Genomic DNA, 16,216 nt, shown 5'->3' on the forward strand with positions numbered 1-16,216 from the left:
ATAAGGCAATCCTGAATATTCATATGTGGACTACGATAGATGGAAGAGATGACACCAATCATCCAATCCTCTGGAAAGGGAGAAAAGATGGGATCTTCATCTGAAGTTGGAAAATTTGGAGAACCTATGCTCAAGTTTTCAAAGAAATACTGAGGCCGTAGCTAGACCTAAGGTTTATCCCAGGATTGTCCTGGGGTCAAACCTGTTCATCTAAGTGCCACACAGGGCATCCAGCGCTCAGGCAGGGATGAACCCGGGATGAGCCTGGGATAAACCTTAGGTCTAGCTACGGCCTGGGTAAAGAGAGAATTTCAAGTCACACTAAATGGACAGCCATCATACATACATCATATATCATATTTCTTTGAACTAAGAAGAACTGGACTGTACAAATTCTAGGAAATGTATTTCACTTTGGTCTCACTTTCCAGTAGTTTCATATCAACGGACTTACTCCTAGACATGGAAATGACCATACTGATGTTTTGTTTTAAACTTGCTTGGGTCAAATGTAGAATAAGATGAGTGTTAAACAAAACTTGTTAGTTATAGGGAGATAAGGGGAAACAGTTTTTACTCATTATGAAAAGGATCAATCTTGCTGTACCCTAGTGGCATCATAAGCCAAACATGGACTGCAACTGTCAACAAAATTCTCTAATTTGGTTCATTCAAACATAATGCAAAATCACAGTTTCTTGATGGAGAGTACTTTGCCGACTCCTCTTTCCTCCCCTTTTATGCATGAGTTCCTATCTCTGCAACCAGTTTTCACCAACAATAGTTTGCCATGACATTCAAATTAGCACATTATTATTACCACCTTCCTTTCAGATCATGATTTAAAGTGAGTTTACAAATGGCAGATTGGAGGTTAGTGCTAATTATGGTTTGCCAGCTTAGATGTCACAGTAAGCCAAGTGTAGCAAAAATCAGAAAGGGGAAGAGGAACCTTGCACACAAAACAAAAAGGGAGGGAGAGGTATGAGCGCAAATTGCCAAACCACAGTTTAATGTTATGTATGCATTAAACCATTACTTTTAGGGTTGCAGAATCACTATTTCCTTTCTAAAAACACAACATGCATTTGTATCTGCACAGAGTAAATGAATAAATGCTTCCCTTAAATAAAGAATTGACTCCTATATAAAATTGCTTACAGTATTAAGCTTGTTTATCGGTGCACTAGGTAAAGTATTCTACTTTCTGCACTTCAGTGTATTTAGAACATGTTCATTAGAGAGGTACTGTAAATGCATTCGAAACATTTCTACAGAGATCTCTCTAATCCTAAAATCCATTTATTATTTTCCTGTTATTCATTTTACAATCTGAGATTTGGGTAATCTGGAATCAATAGTTACAATGGGATACTCCTATGATACTTCCTAATACATCTTAAGAATAGGTTGTTTCTTTGATATTTTGGCAGATTGTCAGCAGACAGCCTGAAGAGGGAGAAAAGTGAAGAACATGGAAGCAACCAGTAAAACAAGCAAGTGTTCTAATAAATCCATGGAAACAAGTCAACAAAAACTAATGGAGATCTCTTCATTTACTTCAACAGTTTCTTGGCTCCAGGACCACTTGTAAGCCTGGGTGATACATTTCTTATATGGTTTTTAATCACACCTGCATGGATGACTGGTGGAATACATTTCTCTAGTTATAAGGAAGTGTAAGGGGTCTAGACTGCATGTGGAGTGGACACATCACCCTACCTACTTTATTTTTTCCTCAAGAGCTTGACTGATCCTGTGTTCTGCTGTAAAAAAAGGCAGTGTCAGAGAAATTGGGGCTTGATCTTGTAAGCTCAAACTGAGCTTGGATCTAGGCCAATATGTAAGTGTGGATTGTGTTAGCTTAGGTCTCAGAACTCTCTTCCATTGCAGAAGATGAGAACAGAAATGTACAACATTAGCAACTGTAACTGGCAGACAATGTGGTCAGGTCAGGTTTCAATTCAAGGAACCCATCCTTCTGCCTTTCACTGATCCTTGTACATCAAGCTCTAGCTTCTAGCTCAAATCCTCAACATTTAGATTTGAGTATGGTCACCCCTGGCACCAGCCTGGTTCTCACAAGTCTGTCCCACTTACCGTGTGACAGCAGCCATGACCATTTGTCCTGTGCTAATACCAAGGATATGTTTCCACACAGTGCAGGACTGCAATGCCCCCTACAGCCTTTACCATTTAACAGGTATGTGCATGTTCAATACAAAAAGTGGGGGGTGGGGAGAGTGATGAAAAAGCCCTACTTGCATTTAATTTGTATTAATAAATATAAATTAAAATTAATCTAAATTAGCTAGTTTCAAATAAAAGTTTTATTTCTTTTGCATTTCTCTTCTGTAATTTTTTGTGTGTGTGTGTGAAAAAGGTGCATGCATACAAATGGCTGGTGGGTGAGCAACAGGGTCCTTTTTGGGGGTGGGGATGTCCTCCCCCACCCCCAGCTATTTTCCTGCATATAGGCCTTCTTTTCTCCAATTCATACCATTGGAAGCAGCACCATCTCTATTGACTTGCATAGAGCGGGGGGGGAGTAAATGTTGCACCTCCAAAATGCAAACTGAAATCTGAAAAACTAATGAACTAATGAAATCCAAATTCAAACAGTATGAATGGACAGCAGCCCTGTTCCTCCTAGTACTAGAAGAATCTTGTGCTGGAAAGTTAGTGGTGTTATAGAGGCAAATCTCTGATTCCATTGCAACAACCATAGTGGGCTATAGGATTTGAATAATAGGAGCAGACACCTCCTTATTGTTATCAGTACCCCAGAAACGTTCCTTAAAGCATTTCAAGAAGCTTATATGTCCTCAAAGACCTAGAAAGAAAGGTCACGTCTTTACTGACCTTATTTGATATTCTCTCAGAAAATACATTTTGAGTATTAGCTAAAGTCCGCTAACATTTTGTTCAGCTTTGTCAGTCTCAGCTTTGATCTACTGGCAACTAATAAATTAAGAACAGCTAGTCTTGTTCGATGCTTAGAGGACAGACCTTTGCACTAAAACCGTCGGTGTTGCATATAGCAGAGCATTCGTATAGCAAGCACTGTATTTTTCCAAGTTACAGTTGAATGCCAAGGGCAATACGATGTTAACAAGACATAAAATCAAGGTTCCAACAAAGATCTGTGGAATTCAAGTTCTGCAAATGATTCCGGATGCTTTGGACTGAAGCACACTCATATTTAAGAAGAAACATGAAAATACCGTTTATTTTTAAAATGTCTATGCCACCTTTCTGCCAAATATGACAATCAAGGCAGGTTACCATTTCACAAAAAAAGAACAACAATTACAAAATCAACCATAACACAGGGAGTGGAAAACAATGAAAATGTAACTGCAGTTGCCCAGTAGAAGAAGAGCAAGAAAAAAGTCAGGGAACAGGGCAGGTGTTCTGCAATGGACAAGAGTCTGGGGACAGTAACATAAAATATATAAATAGTTGTGCCATTAACAGGATTGAGAAAAAGAGAAGAAAAGAAAACCCTACTCCATATTCCTCAAAAACATAGGTTAATTGCCCAGACTTTATCTCATATGGCACACAGTTAATAACTATTGGAAAGCATTTCCATAAATAATCAGCAGCATCCAACACTTTCAGCACATGTTCCAGCACCTTGCCCAAAATGGCAGATTAGACACTGGGAAGTAGTTGTTCCAGACCATTGGATCTAAACTTGTGCAAATCTCCAATGAAGCCTTAGCAGATTTCACAAGCCAATATGGGCAAGGGTCAAGAGACCATGTGGTAGGCTTAGCCCTCCAAGCAGTGTGTCCACTCTGTCAAGCTCTTTGACACAGGTCTCTTTGGTTCCTGGGCCATGTGTGGGCGTTCATTTAACACATTACAGAATATTGCTAAATGGAAGTAGGGCTTTGGTTTTGTTTCTGTTATTGGTGTTGCAGACTTGTTACGGCTGCAATGGTAGTCTCGTTAACACAAGAGGAGGAAGCACAAGGAACCCATGTTTCTAAACATAGCTTGGATAGGTTCTGCATATTCTGCTCAATTTCTCTTTAGCAGCAGTCAAGAAGCATTTAGATGAATATGAACAAAAGGCGCGTTGTTCAAGGAATAATTTCATTCTTGCTGATTGAACAATAAAAGCAACAGCTTTTAGAGATTATTATTTAAGACTATTAGTGTATATTATTGTTGATAAAAGTTTACTTTCATATACTACCTTATGACATGAATGTGGGGCCAAATTTCAGGCAATAATTTCTAAACGTCCTTCCTTTTGCTTCAGTGCCCTAGCCCTCATTGCATTGCAATCTGAGCACTGCAAAGACATTGCTACACAAAAAGACAGTCCACACGCTGTAGGTGGAAAGCACCTCTTAATTATCAATTAAACAACAATAATAATTTTGTACTACAACGCATCTTATCTCTAAACATGGCATTTTTTGTCTTAACTGATCTTCATAGCATACCCAAGAATGGAATATATATTATTCCTATTTTACAGATTGGGAATTAAGATTGAACAAGGGTAGACTTGCACATTCAAATAAGAACTTAAAGAAGTGCCCTGATGCTGGATCAGACCAAGGGTCCACCTAGTCCAGCACTCTGTTCACACAGTGGCCAACCAGCCATCGGCTGGGGATCAACAAGCAGGAGATGGTGCAACAGCACCCTCCCACCCATGTTCCCCAGCAACTGGTGCACACAGGCTTAATGCCTTGAATACTGGAAATAACACACAACCATCAGGGCTAGTAGCCATTGATAGCCTTCACCTCCAGGAATTTATCCAACCCCCTTTTAAAGCCATCCATATTGGTGGCCATCACTACATCCTGTGGCAGTGAATTCCATTATTTAACTATATGCTGTGTAAAGAAGTACTTCCTTTTATCTGTCCTGAATCTCCCACCAATCAGCTTCATGGGAAGACCACAGGTTCTAGTATTATAGGAGAGGGAGAAAAATGTCTCCTTATCCACATTCTCTACACCATGCATAATTTTCATGCCTTATTATAAAATAAGGCATGATTTTTTTTAAAAAAATCAAACAACAATTTCAAGTTTTGATCAGTATCTAGATATGGTGGTGATCCAGCAGACCTGAAATTCACATTATAGAAGTCTTCTGATACATTTCCTTTGTGTTCAGCAGGAGTTTATCCATGAAGTTATCGCTACATTTTTCTTTAGCCAAAATATAGCTAGTTGCACATATAACAAATAAAGGGGGGAAACGTTGTTCTATGTACTTGCCCCCTGCCAAAGATCATATTTCAAGATAACTTTGCAATTATCCTGTATGACGGCATAAACTGCTTCCTGTATCATAAGAGGGGGGGGGGGAGCAAACCAAAACCTATTTGAGTCGGTTTCCCTAAACTAGCCAATACTGATAAATAAAGCAGCTCCCAGCTTTCCTAGTTTAGCTTCTTCAGCTTGGCTCCATCCAGCTTACTTTCTGCAACAGTGCTCTAACTCCAGTTCTGGTTCTCTCAAATTCTCTCTTTATTTCTTCTCCTTTCTGCATCTCTTTTCCTTCTCTAGCTGTCAATTCTATTTTTTTAGCTTCATTGATATACAGTATTTTCACTTCCTCACCCAATCAGAAGGCAAGCAGAGTCTTGGTTTAGTTTCTATTTCTCCTTAATTGCCAGGTTCCTGAGTGAAACCTTTGTCCCTTCTGTGAGCTCATTCCCTTGCAAATGATAAATTCCTGGGCCTCCCATGCAGAATGGACTTTAAAACAAAAACCAACCATTTTACAACCCCAAAACCATACACAAAATGCCTAAAAGTTTCATTATTTCACATCTGCTAAATTTACCCATAAGATGTTTCAAGAGCCAGAGCAAATATTTTCACTACAATTACTAACTAATTCAGTTCTGGATTATCAGATAGCATTGCTACATTACAGTAATTCTTTTTTTAAAAAATACTTCTATATATATACTTCTATATAGCCCTATGAGGATTCTATGAGCAGCTTCTAGAAACATGCTGTCATTGTCATTTGGCTGTAATGCATCAAGGACTTAAAAGTATTTTTTTTTCTAAATGTCTACATAAGTAGAAATATTTTCAAACAATATACAATTTTTGAAAACATTTACAGATACAATTTTTACACAGTAGTTAGAAACACAACAGGGAAATGTGCTAGTTGTGTCTTAATCATTAAGTGAGAGTAATTTCCAGAATAGCAGAGATTTCTATTCTTCTGTAGTGATCCAGAGTCTGTCCAACATCCACATTATACGCATCTCCTGGTGTACTGTACGCATCGCTTACCATATGCTAGCCCTAAACAGTGAGAATTCAGCCATTCAGTTCATTCATTAAAATCCACAGCGCCTATTATTCTGTTTACAGTCTAATAGATATTCACTGTCACCATCCAGGCCTCTGATTCAATTTGCCTAAATCCCATCTGAAGAATGATCCTGATGGAGAATTAATTTAATCACCAATTTCTTCTCAGAACCATCAACTGTGGCTGCTTCTTAATAAAAGCCTTGGTGCTTACCCTGCTACCAAAGGAAGCCTGCTGAGTAGAAAATACTCAGCAGATCATTTAAACAAAAAAGCAGTAGGATTTTCAAACAACATAGAGAAAATGGTCACATGGACCACGTTGGGTAGTCTTCAAGAGCATCTGAAAGCATTTACATTCAAAGAATTTCAGCTTTCTTTGATTATCACACGTAGTCTAGTCTATTCCTTCCCTCCCAGCCACCAGCGCTGCCCGTTGACTAAAATGACAATTAAATGAGTGAGTTTCAGTAGACGAAATAGTTCTGCCTCAGCTTTTGAACTGTTTTAGTGTGGAGCTTATTTCCTATTCTCAATAGCCTTGATCACGGAATGATGTTTCCAACCAAATTTATTTATTTATTTATTTATTACATTTCTATACCGCCCAATAGCCGGAGCTCTCTGGGCGGTTCACAAAAATTAAAACCATTCAAAGTATAAAACAACAGTATAAAACCATAATATAAAATACAATATAAAACCAGATAAAACCAGCAGCAATTCAAAATTACAAATTTAAAACGCGAAGTTAAAATTTATTTATAGACTGTTAAAATGCTGGGAGAATAAAAAGGTCTTCACCTGGTATCTAAAGGCATATAATGTAGGTGCCAAGCGAACCTCCTTAGGGAGCTCGTTCCACAGCCGGGGTGCCACAGCAGAGAAGGCCCTCCTCCTGGTAGCCACCTGCCTCACTTCCTTTGGCAGAGGCTCGCGGAGAAGGACCCCTGAGGATGACCTTAGGGTCTGGGCAGGTACATATGGGAGGAGGCGTTCCTTCAGATAGCCTGGCCCCAAGCCTTTTAGGGCTTTAATTGTTAATACCAGCACTTTGAATCGGGCCTGGACCGGCAGCCAATGAAGCTGGAAAAGGATTGGCGTAATGTGGTTTCGTTGGCCAGTCCCTGTTAGTAACCGTGCTGCCCTGTTTTGTACCAGCTAAAGTTTCCAAACCGTTTTCAAAGGCATCCCCACGTATAACGCATTGCAGTAATCCAAATGAGTAATCCAAATTATGTTTGTGTAATGGATTCCCCCTCACTCAATGACTTAGGGCACAATCCTATGCAGATACACGACAGCCTTTGAACTTGAAGACTGACGGGTATCGAATTCAGGACAGGAGGAGTGTGGCAGCTCTGCACTCCAGCCACCCTGCATTTCTGCTAGACGGGCTATTTCACCTATCTAGCAGCAGCGCCTCGGAAGGGGAGGGATGGAGGCCGAGGCAGACATAGGAAAATGCGGTAATGCAGCTGCCCCAGTCTCCTCCCCTTCCCTCTTTCAGGAACACACCCTTTTCCTATCTCTGTGCTCTGTTTTCCTGCAGTTCTGTCTACGCCAGCTACGAGGGGAATGGGTAGCAGGCAGAAAACATGGTTTCCTGTCTTTGAGAGCGCTCGGAACCAGGTAACCAAACTATCCTATGCCCCCACAGATTCTGTCTGGTGGGCACAGGATTGCTTTCTTACAGTTTCTTCACACATTACATAGTTTAATGACCTTATATGTATGGCTAATTGGTCATGACTTTATACACAGTCCTAGACTCTGTAACGATGAAGGGCAGTTCAGAAATACTTTAATAAATCAATATTTTAAGTGTGCATGTAAGGCCAGAAGCAAAAGTACTTTTTTACATGCACATTTAAAGTATTTATTTATTAAAATATTTCTGAACTGCCCTTCGTCCTTATGGATACTAGGGCAGTGTATAAAGTCATGAACAATTAGCCATACATACAAGGTCATTAAAATATGCACACATTACAATATGTAATGTGTGAATAGGCTCAAAGTCATTTGCTTGAAGATTTAGCTATCCCATAATAAGGACCGAGACAAGGGGGAGAAACATATCAAAGTGAAAAAGGAAGGGAAGGGAGGGAAGAAAAGAAAAGAAAAAATTGGCAGCTTCCTAGAGGGAGAGGGAGAGATGGTATAGAGTGTACTTCAAAGAAAGAGGTGGTGTGAATGGGAGGAGCACTAGTACTGTCTGAATTTGCTAACTCAATTTCCCTATGTGTGGCTTTTGTAGGAAATGTATAAGTAGTAGTTTAACATGATCTACTTTGCACAGAAATATAAAGAAAATTTTCAGCTGTTACCTTTTTAGTGCATAAAAGAGAAGGGGAAGTGGTTTCAGAGGACTTTTCTTACATAAATATTTAGCAACTAGGTTTATGTCAATAATGGCTGCTCTGTTCATCATCAATATTTGGCTTTTAGACCACATCTTTATTTTTCTCCAGTTTATCTACCAGGTAACACAGATTAATAGTTTTCACCAAAATTTATCTATGATATACATATTGACTGACCACTCTCTCTGTGTGTAGGTATATCTGGGAAGATTATAATACCATGGCTATGTGAAATGAAGCAGTCTTCCGAATTGCACAAAAAAAATCATTGTAAGCACAGAATCTTGTAGCGGAGTTATGCCAGTAAAGAGCTTTAGGATTGGGTGGAAGCCTTGCTGGTGAAATACCAGACATGCTGCCATGAAATATATGTCAGAGGAACTCTCCTGAAATGCTGGCGGAACATTCTGCCAACTGAGCCATCCTGCTAGCAAAGATATGTCTGAGAAATGGCAAAAATGGGAGTTGTGAGTGGGATGTGGGTAGCATGGAAAACAACCACACTCATACCATATCAAATGCTCTTTCAATCAAATACCATAGTCACACTCCTGCCCATCAACAACTACCCTACCCACATTGCCATGGGATGTGAATTTACTTAACATCCAATCACAGAACAGCACAAGTAGTGAGACCATGACCCTGTTCAGATGACACATTACGCCGCGGTGGTTAAACATTCTGAGCTAGACATTATGGCTTAGCATGTCGTGTGAACGTGTTATGTGAACCATTCCTAACCATGGTGGCTACATAACCATGGTTTAACCGCGCTCACTAACCATTTGCTGCAAAAAGTGTTAGCGGCCTAACTGTGGCTTAGCGTTTTGTCTGAACAGGCCCTACAGCACAGATGATAGAGCATACACCATGGGGGTACATCTCTCTGGACCCATGTCACACATACTTAGGGCACACAAGGAAATGGATGTATGCATATCACAGGAGCACTTTGTATAAAATGGGCATACTATTATTTTCTCCTGAGCACACTTGGGAAATTGAGCACGCTGCTAACATTTCTCCTCCTAGAACCCCCAAAGGTATCCTGCCTCAGGAATCCAGGCATAAACACTCAACAGCAAACTCCATTCCAACTACTTGGATTTTAGGATACATTTAGTATGCTTTTAGGTTGCTTTTTTAACAGTGTATACTATGTTTTTAATTAGTATTTTATGTATTTTATGCTTGCTGTTGTTCCCCTCCTCGATCCAATCGGAGAGGCGGGTAAGAAATATATTATTATCATTATTATTATTATTATTATGGGTGCAAGATGACGCACCCCACACAATTAAGCAAGGAAAGAAGGCAAAGAAGGCAAAGATCTCTCACTCTTAATACAGTTCAGGCAGTTTTGCCTGAACTGTATTGCAATAACACTTTCCCCACCCCAGCAGCTGGGCGCAGTAACTCCCACATGCAAATAAGCTCTCTGTTGGAAACGGCCAGGCACTCCACTCCATTTCTGCTTGCAAATCAGCGGAATATGTCCTGTTCACAATCCCAAATTTGAGCAGGAGTACTTTTTTTTAGAGCAATATTCTCATATTCCTGAAGTTGCAATCACATTTGAAAAATGCGCATTTTTTTAAAAAAAGTTACACTTTGAAATGTGCTCTTTTAAAAAATGACGAGCTTTTACGCTTTAGTCAGTATCAGGAAAGTGCACACTTTTGAAAAAATACGAATGTGCACTTTTTGCTTTTGAACAAGCCAAAAAACAGATTGAAATCGAAATGGGACCAAGCCAAAATGAGCTTTGAAGCAAGTTCCAGAGAATCTAGATGATGAAAATTGCTGGTTCTACCATCCTTGCTTGGCATTTATTTTTGTGTTGTGAGTTGGATATTAATTCTTGAGGAGATACAAACAGCATGGTGACCATTCACAAAGCAATGCTGATTATAACGCAAACATTAGTAAGTTAATTAACACCTGTAGTCGAATGATGCAAATTATTATAGCAGTATGGGAAAGATGCCATAGGAATGCTGTTTCAAGCTGGGCTGCAGTGACAAGTATATCCTGTAGACAGGACCTTGGGGCAGATTTCTATGGGTTTAGTTTGAAGAGAGGGAAATTCTCATGTGGTGAGGTCCTCAACTTTCAAAACCAGTGTTTCACTACTGCAAAAATATATGTTTGATTTGGACTGTTAAGCTGCTTCCATTCCATTTTATGCAACGCCAGTCCAGTACGCAGAAAAATGTGCTTAAGTTCTGATGAAATCAATGAGATTTAGGCAAGTTTAACTCCTCAGGACTATACTGAGCATTTTAAATCCACACAATATTGCATTGTTCAAGTTAACGTGCTTCCTTTTCTTTATCTGCAAGCTATTCAGCTAGTTTTAGGAGCTGTGTGCTTGATTGGATGTTCATTACTGACTATCCAAAGTAGTAATTAGCTTGTTAGGTTGTCAGCAAGCAAGTTAATTTTATTTAGACTTTATTAATTTCACTCCTGCTGGCAATTGCTTTTAAGCTACCTTTGCTGTTGACAACTTGGCAGTGATCTTTTATTCAACAGAGGGGGGAAATATAGCTATATTTTGGAGACGGCATTTATTTGGAAAAGGCTATTAAATTAGAATTGTTGTTGATAGGAAAAACAAGATATTCTATTTCAGAGTCATACCAGGTTAAGTAAAAGCAAACTACCACTATGATATTTATTTTACTATGACCCACCTTCACATGTACTCCCTTCCTGGTTAATGATGTTATCAGTTTCCCAGGGGCAAAAAGATAAACAGCACCGAACATGTCTTTTCCAACCCTGCATAGCTAATAACAGCTTTTGCTGGGGAAGCAATTTATGTTGGAGAAAGGACATGACAGGAAAGTGTTAAACACCCTCTCCTAGAGCAAGCCCCATATTTCCCCAATCTTCAGCCCCACAGAGCTGCAAAACAAAAATGACAAGAGATCCTAGCCATGGATTTTCTGCCAGATTTTGCCATTATGCTTAGGACAAACTGGGCTGTAACCCATCAAAGCTTATGCCACGATAACATAACTTTGTTCATCTGTCTATTTATTTATTTCTATATTGCCCAACATATTTGATGCTTTAATACACAGTATTACTAAAACTAACAATAATATTTGCATATTTAGAACAAGTTGTAAATTGCCCAACAGTCAAAGATCTTTCTGTAATGTCCAATAGCCAAAATACTACAGAAGGGGTTTTTTTTTTTGTTAGTGGTGGTGTCTTTGGTACAACAGATTAACATAGCTACCCCTCTGAAGTGTGTATCATTTCATAGTGCCCCAATGTGGAGAGCTTAACACGCCACTATGTGGAAATGGAGATGAGCAGAGGCCCAGAATGTCATATTCCCCAATTCTCAAAAACAAACATTTTTGCCACTAGAAGCTCAGGATTATGTATGCAGAGTGTTGTGTCTCTGCATTATTTTCTTTTTTTAATTTCTAGATGTTTTAAAGGAATTTTACCTTTATATTTGATTTTTTAAAACTTATTGTTAACTATAAGCATAAGAATCCCAAGTGTTCATGATGGGACACTTTAAAGACCTCAAATAAATAATGCTAGATATAGAAAGGAGGACTTGCAACAAAATGCTGCAATGTGGATTGGTCCTGTTCAAGATTCTAGCCAGCCAGCCAGGTAGGCAGCCATTCCCTTTTCCAGGACAGTCCTTTCCATCCCACTTCCCCACCAAGGTTTTCTGCTTTTCTTCCCTCCTACTACCAGGGAGCATTCCTTGGCCAATGAGCATGCTCAATCCTCATGGGGCTATCTCAGGTATTGTAGTCAGAAACATTTTTTGTATTTGTGCACACCTTGAATTTCCCGAGGCTGCACTGGTGGTGCCATTTGGGTTAAGTAAGGATCCGTATTCAGAGAAGGAGTTCATTATCACTGTAAACAATGCTACATCTGGGGGAGGGGGGGACTGTAACAATACAATGAAGTCACAAATGGCAAACCTGGCATAAGCATAACACCATCCTGCCATCTCATGCTTTTTCACTACAACATTGCCAATGCTATGAACTATGCTGTGTCCACTTCTTCTACTGTACTGTTCCTTTTACCTCATAACCAGAAAACACTAATTGCCCAAAGCCAAACTATTGAGGCCATCAGAAGGAAAGAAAGCAGCAACAGTTGGGCACCCTCCAGCCTGCCTAGATACAGCTCCAGCTGACAGCCTATTCCTTCCTGCCACTGCTGAGACCATCAAAGGGAGAAGAAGAAACAGTCCTTCTATTGCGGTTAGATCTATCACCATGTCCTACTGAACTTTTAAACTAAGAATCTAGTGTCCAGGTTTGCTTTTTTCCTCCTCCTTTCCAATCCATTTTCCGTCAGGTCTTTTAGGTTCTAAGCCTGAAGGCAGAGATTGTCATATTATTATCTGAAGAGGACTAAAATGTTGCCCATAAATAAATAAATAAATAAATAAATAAATGCTGTTCTAGAGGATGAAATGGGATGCAAGCCTTGGAGGTGAACAATCATGGAAGACAGCTATGAAAAGAAATACATTAAATCATGTTTATTCAAATACTGCCATATGTATAGATGTAGCTTGGCCTTTTAGAATACAACCACTTGAGATGATTTCACTATCCACTAGTTGTTTGCCTACAATGATACGGCGATTGTGGCGTGTATGTTTCACATACAATTCTACATAGCTATTCACAATGAAGTAATTTGAAAATGAGAGCAAGCCAGTGGAATGCAAATGAATAAATAAACACTTTTGAAAAGACAGCCATAAATCAGTTTTAAAAAGTTTTAAAAGGAGAGGACGTGTTCTTCAAAACCACAGGAAATGTTCATGAAATACTGAGTTGTTTCAAGTCGGCCTCTAGTCAAAAGTAAAATAGCACTACCAGAGAATTGGGATAGTCTGCAAAGGTAAATGTAAGCTTGTCAGGTTGTCTCTTCCACTCTGTAACTGCACCAGTCCTTACACTATCACATCACAAAGCATCAGCACATGGAGGGGTGAACTTTCAAGCCTCAGGCACAAGACTTTACGTATTGAAAAGGTGTGTGTGGGGGGAAGCTCCCTGAAGTCTGGAATCCACATGACCATTTACTTGAGGTCATGTCAACAAGCCAAAAGATCATTTGAAAAACAAACAAAGAACCAAACCTTCACAAAGGTAACGAACTCTTCCACTTTATCATTGGACATCATCAACTTCTTCTGCACTACTTCGAGGGCCTGTTCACTTTGCCTTGCCAAGCCATGGAGTTGTTGAGAGGCAGTACTTTCAAGTTCAGTCATGGCACACTCAGCCTCAGCCATTTTGCCTTCAAGATTGGCAAGCTTAAGCTCCTGAAATAAAGCCACATGAAAATGGTACTTGGAACATCCTGCTGAAAATGCCAGTTCTGTGGATACACAGCAAATCCACCCTTCACATTGTGGGCACTATCTTGGCAGATTCAAAGTGGGGACCACAACCTGGAAAACACTGGGCTTTCTCTCAGTTCTGTCACCCTCTAGGGTGGGGACATTCGTAACTGGTTTCTTAGATTAAGACGTTACAAAAAATGGATACTGTTTTACACTGTTGTTCTTATATTTTTGATGGTTTTAAATTTGTATACTTTTTAATGTTCACTGTTTTAACTTTTGTAAACCGCCCAGACAGCTTCGGCTATAGGGCAGTATAAAAATTTAATAAATAATAATAATAAAGCATTTGGAATACCATAGAGTTTCTATTATTTAATTTCTGTATCATGCTTGTTACTTACTTCCTCCAAACTCCAAAAAGCATACAAATATCTATAAAGATGTGTTTAACTGGTTTACATTGCTTCTGTAAATTATTTTCCACCTGGGAGAGGCTCGCTGCCGTCTCTTACATCTGTTACCCTCGCGCCCTGGAACATTCTTCCACTTAAAAGTATAGCTCATTGAGGCTGTTTGAAGTTTAATAATTCTGGGTCTGCATGTCATCTCTGGTTTAAGCCTAAGCGCTGTTTCTTTTGTGGGATATCAGACAGTTTTGAGTTTACTACCTTTGAGCACCTTGGCTTAACAAAGCCATTGCTTCCCTAACATGAGTTCAGTGTATGTTCTATGCTGCAGGAGAAACTGAGACAAGGTTCATGATTGCCCAAGAGGAACTCCTTGGAACATCTGACGATAGCATTTTAACACCCAGAGAAAGAGCCACCCTCTTCAAACAACCATTTCTGACCCAACAGGAGAAGACAGTAGTCCACAACCCCACCTCTTTCTCTTCTTTCAGGGTGCAAAGTAATGTATGAACAGAAGTAATACTGGGATTACCTGTAGCTAGAATCTCCTCGAATCTATTGTCCATATCCAGGCTTAAAGGTATTAGGCTAAGGAAGATCTAAGGTTGAAATTAACCTGGCATTATACCAATTTATACAGTACATTCTACTTTGGAAGAGCAATGGTGGGGAAAAGGAGTAAGTTCTCACAGTCCCTCACCATGCCCAAATCAGAGACGTGCCTGCTTGCTTCTCAAATTGCATAGAAAATGCTTATTTGACAGGGCCATCGCTGCACCAATTTTAAGGTGCAGAGGGATGTTGCAAACAGGGGCACAGATAATTTAATCACATACACCCTAGTTAATATCACAGAGAAGTCTATCACAGTCCATTTAATTCAATTTCAAAGATGCCTTTTGACATTACATTCCTATCTTCAAACATAAGATAATAAAAATCACAGAGATGCTGCTATGGGCATAGTAAAAAATTAAAGTTGTCAATCCATCTATTTATTTGTAATAAACACTGTACACATGTAAAGGTTAGGTAGAAATTAAATAGCAAATTTTTAATCCAGAAACTCTGTAATCATGTACCTTTTTCTCTAATTCCTCTTTAGCCTTGCGATACATCTGCTCATACTGTGACTTTTCTTTCGTAGCTACATTAAGCCTTTGCTTTAGTGAATCAATTGATGTTTTTTTGTTTGAGCAATCTTCAGTCAATGTTTTTACCTGAAGTAATACCCAGAGAATAGCTGTTATTAGGGAAAACACTTAAATCGTTTTGATGGGAAACCTAAAGACATTTCTTATAATAACATTTACATTTAATTTTACACATTTTTTTTTACTATCTTAGGTGAAAATGTAGGCTTGCACCTGTTCATGCAAGGATTGTATCCCACTGAAATCTATATGACTTATTCACATATGAGTGGCTACATGACTGCAACTTTTTAGTTTCTACTAAATTCATACGCATTTAACAAATAGTCAGATGTTAGCATGCAGAAACTCTATCGACATTTAGAATTAGTCCTATCAGGTTCAGACAGGAGGCGATATTAACTATGCAACCCTAAAACTAGTAAGCAATACCTATACCCTTTTTCAATCTTCACTTAGAATCAATTCGTGAAACCAGTTCTATTATGCTTTTATGTAATACATTCTTTGTAGAAATTTTCTCACCCTAATGTTACATGAAAAATGATGAAAGACTTAAAAGCAAAACAGCCAAGAACGCCACAGATCTCTAAAACGATTTCTTCCCTGCCGAAAA

At 39.1% G+C, this 16,216-nt stretch overlaps 1 protein-coding gene across 2 annotated transcripts in view; it reads right to left on the reverse strand.

The window, feature by feature from the left end:
• CNTLN (centlein) overlaps window positions 1-16,216 on the reverse strand; it is a 186,962-nt gene that overhangs the window by 18,683 nt on the left and 152,063 nt on the right. For both annotated transcript variants that reach the window (XM_063129234.1, XM_063129235.1), the window contains 2 exons: window positions 15,529-15,666; window positions 13,827-14,012 (listed from right to left, as the gene is read on the reverse strand). In XM_063129234.1, coding sequence (XP_062985304.1) covers window positions 13,827-14,012; window positions 15,529-15,666 — 324 coding nt within the window. The remainder of the gene's footprint in view (window positions 1-13,826; window positions 14,013-15,528; window positions 15,667-16,216) is intronic.

This window comes from Elgaria multicarinata, chromosome 6, assembly GCF_023053635.1.
Source record: "Elgaria multicarinata webbii isolate HBS135686 ecotype San Diego chromosome 6, rElgMul1.1.pri, whole genome shotgun sequence".
Classification (NCBI taxonomy): Eukaryota; Metazoa; Chordata; class Lepidosauria; order Squamata; family Anguidae; genus Elgaria; species Elgaria multicarinata.